Source organism: Neopelma chrysocephalum, unplaced genomic scaffold, assembly GCF_003984885.1.
Source record: "Neopelma chrysocephalum unplaced genomic scaffold, ASM398488v2 Primary Assembly neopelma1_328, whole genome shotgun sequence".
NCBI lineage: Eukaryota > Metazoa > Chordata > Aves > Passeriformes > Pipridae > Neopelma > Neopelma chrysocephalum.
Window position 1 is genome coordinate 12274 of NW_020897991.1, and position 2945 is coordinate 15218.

Below are 2945 nucleotides of genomic sequence, written 5' to 3' on the forward strand. Positions count from 1 at the left end.
CAACCACTGGATCCAACCACTGGATCAGAGTCCAACCATTGGATCACCGAGTCCAACCGCTGGATCAACCCCAACCGCGCCAGTCAGGTTCCGTGCCCTCAGCCCTGGGAGGACACCCCACTGTGCCACGCCCCCCCCATGCCACGCCCCACGCGAGCGGCCTCGCCCCTTTCCCGGCACTCACGGGGAGGTTGAGCTTGACGGCGTCGACGGGCTGCTGGAAGGGCCACGCGAACTGGTGCTTCCAGAGCGTCTTGAGCACCACCTTGAGCAGGTACTGCAGCTGGTTCGTCTGACGCTTCGGCTTGTTGGGGTTGGACGTCTCCGGCGGCGGGGGGTTGACGCCGACGCCCTGCTGGGGCTGGGCCTGGGCCGGCGTCGTGGACATCTGGGAGCTCTCCAGCCCGTCCCCCATCACCGGCAGGTTCCGCAGCCTCGTGCCGGGGCCGCTCTCCGCCGCCATGCTGTTGATCCCATTGCATTCCTCACCGGACACCCTGCGGGGACGGGAGGGGAGGACACTTCGTGGAATCACAGAATCAGCTGGGTTGGAAGGGACCTCTGAGATCATCCAGTCCAACCCTTGATCCAACCCCGCCGTGGTTCCCAGTCCAGGGCACTGATGCCACTTAAAAAGCACCAGGGACGGAGAATCCACCCCCTCCCTGGGCAGCCCATTCCAGTGCCTGATCACCCTCTCTGCAAAGAATTTCTTCCTGATATCCAACCTAAACCTCTTAAGACCCTGAGCCCTCTTGTCTTGCTGAGAGTTGCCTGGGAAAAGAGACCAACCCCCCCCTGGGTCCCCCCTCCTGTCAGGGAGTTGGAGAGAGTGAGGAGGTCTCCCCTGAGCCTCCTCTTCTCCAGGCTGAGCCCCCCCAGCTCCCTCAGCCTCTCACAGAATCACAGAATCCCAGAATCAGGGATTGGAAGGGACCTCTGAGATCATCCAGTCCAACCCTTGATCCAACCCCGCCGTGGTTCCCAGCCCATGGCACTGATGCCACATCCAGTCTCTTCTTAAACACCTCCAGGGATGGAGAATCCACCCCCTCCCTGGGCATTTCTTTACCCTCTCTGGAAAGAAATTCCTCCTAATATCCAACCTAAACCTCCCCTGGCACAGCTGAAGACCCTGAGCCCTCTTGTCTTGCTGAGAAAAGAGACCAATCCCCCCCCGGGCCCCCCCTCCTGTCAGGGAGTTGCAGAGAGTGAGGAGGTCTCCCCTGAGCCTCCTTTTCTCCAGGCTGAGCCCCCCCAGCTCCCTCAGCCTCTCCCAGAATCACAGAATCCCAGAATCAGGGATTGGAAGGGATCTCTGAGATCATCCAGTCCAACCCTTGATCCAACCCCGCCGTGGTTCCCAGCCCATGGCACTGATGCCACTTAAAAACCTCCAGGGACAGAGACTTCTAGGGGAAGGTTGAGCTTTGACAGGGACAGATTCACGTTTAACTCGTGGGATCTTCTGGGAGAGGGTTGAAGGTTCAACTTAGGGAGATCATTTTTAGGTAGGTCATCAGGTGGGTGATCTTTGCCTCAATAATCTTTGGGTCGACCAACCTTTGGGTCAACGAGTCTTTGGGTCAATAAATCTTTGCATCGACCGATCTTTTCATCAATGAATCTTTGGGTCGATCAATGTTTGGGTTGATCAATCTTTGGGCTGATAAATCCATGGGTTGACCAAACTTTGGGCTGTCCAACTTCTGAGTCAATAAATCTTTGGGTCAAAAAATCTTTGGGTCAACCAATCTTTGGGTCAATGAATCTCTGGGCTGATAAATCCCTGGTTTGACCAATCTTTGGGTTAATAAATATTTGGGTCAATGAATCTTTGGGTCAATGAATCTTTGGGTCAACCAACATTTGGGTCAATGAAGCTCTGGGCTGATAAATCCCTGGCTTGACCAACCTTTGGGTCAACCAATCTTTGAGTTAATGAATCTTTTGGTCAATAAATCCTTGGGTTGACCAACCTTTGAGTCAATAAATCTTTGAGTCAATAAATCTTTGAGTCAATGAATCTTTGAGTCAATAAATCTTTGAGTCAATAAATCTTTGAGTCAATAAATCTTTGAGTCAATAAATCTTTGGATCGATAAATCTTTGAGTCAATAAATCTTTGAGTCAATGAATCTTTGAGTCAATAAATCTTTGAGTCAACCAATCTTTGGGTCAATCAATCTTTGGGTCAATCAATCTTTGGGTCAATCAATCTTTGGGTCAATCAATCTTTGAGTCAATAAATCTTTGGGTCAATAAATCTTTGGGCCAATGAATCTTTGGGTCAATGAATTTTTGGGTCAATGAATTTTTGGGTCAATGAATTTTTGGGTCAATAAATCTTTGGCTCAATAAATCTTTGAGTCAATAAATCTTTGGGTCAATGAATCTTTGGGTCAATGAATTTTTGGGTCAATGAATTTTTGGGTCAATAAATCTTTGGCTCAATAAATCTTTGAGTCAATAAATCTTTGGGTCAATGAATCTTTGGGTCAATGAATCTTTGGGTCAATGAATCTTTGAGTCAATAAATCTCTGAGTCAATAAATCTTTGAATCAATAAATCTTTGGGTTAAGTTCATCAATAATCCTCGGGGACTTCATTTCACCACCACTCCAAGACCAGAAATTTGGGAAAAAGGGGCATTTCTCAGGCTGTTTTCCAGGAGGTTTTTCCCGGAAGTTTTTTCCTGGAAGTTTTTCCCCCCGTTACCTTGTAGGATACATTGCCATGGAATTTTGCCCCGGAAACCGCAGCGGAGTCAGAAGTCGCTTGGCTTGTCCATCTATCGGCCGTGGCTCCGGGCACAGATGCCTCCAGATCCCAAATCTGGGAGAACAAACACGCCCTGAAATCCCGGGAATGAGGGAAAACCCCAGGGAACTGTCTGTGTTAATCCCAGGAACTGACCCCAAGCATCAGAAATTAGGGAAACCCA

The 2945-nt window shown here is 49.8% G+C and overlaps 1 protein-coding gene across 1 annotated transcript in view; it reads right to left on the minus strand.

Annotated features, from left to right (window-relative positions):
- Nucleotides 1-2945, minus strand: part of BRD4 (bromodomain containing 4) — a 21757-nt gene that overhangs the window by 11578 nt on the left and 7234 nt on the right. Inside the window, exons 3-4 of the mRNA XM_027705382.1 lie at nt 2720-2836; nt 185-497 (exon numbers count right to left, since the gene is read on the minus strand). Coding sequence (XP_027561183.1) covers nt 185-497; nt 2720-2739 — 333 coding nt within the window. The 5' untranslated portion in view covers nt 2740-2836. The remainder of the gene's footprint in view (nt 1-184; nt 498-2719; nt 2837-2945) is intronic.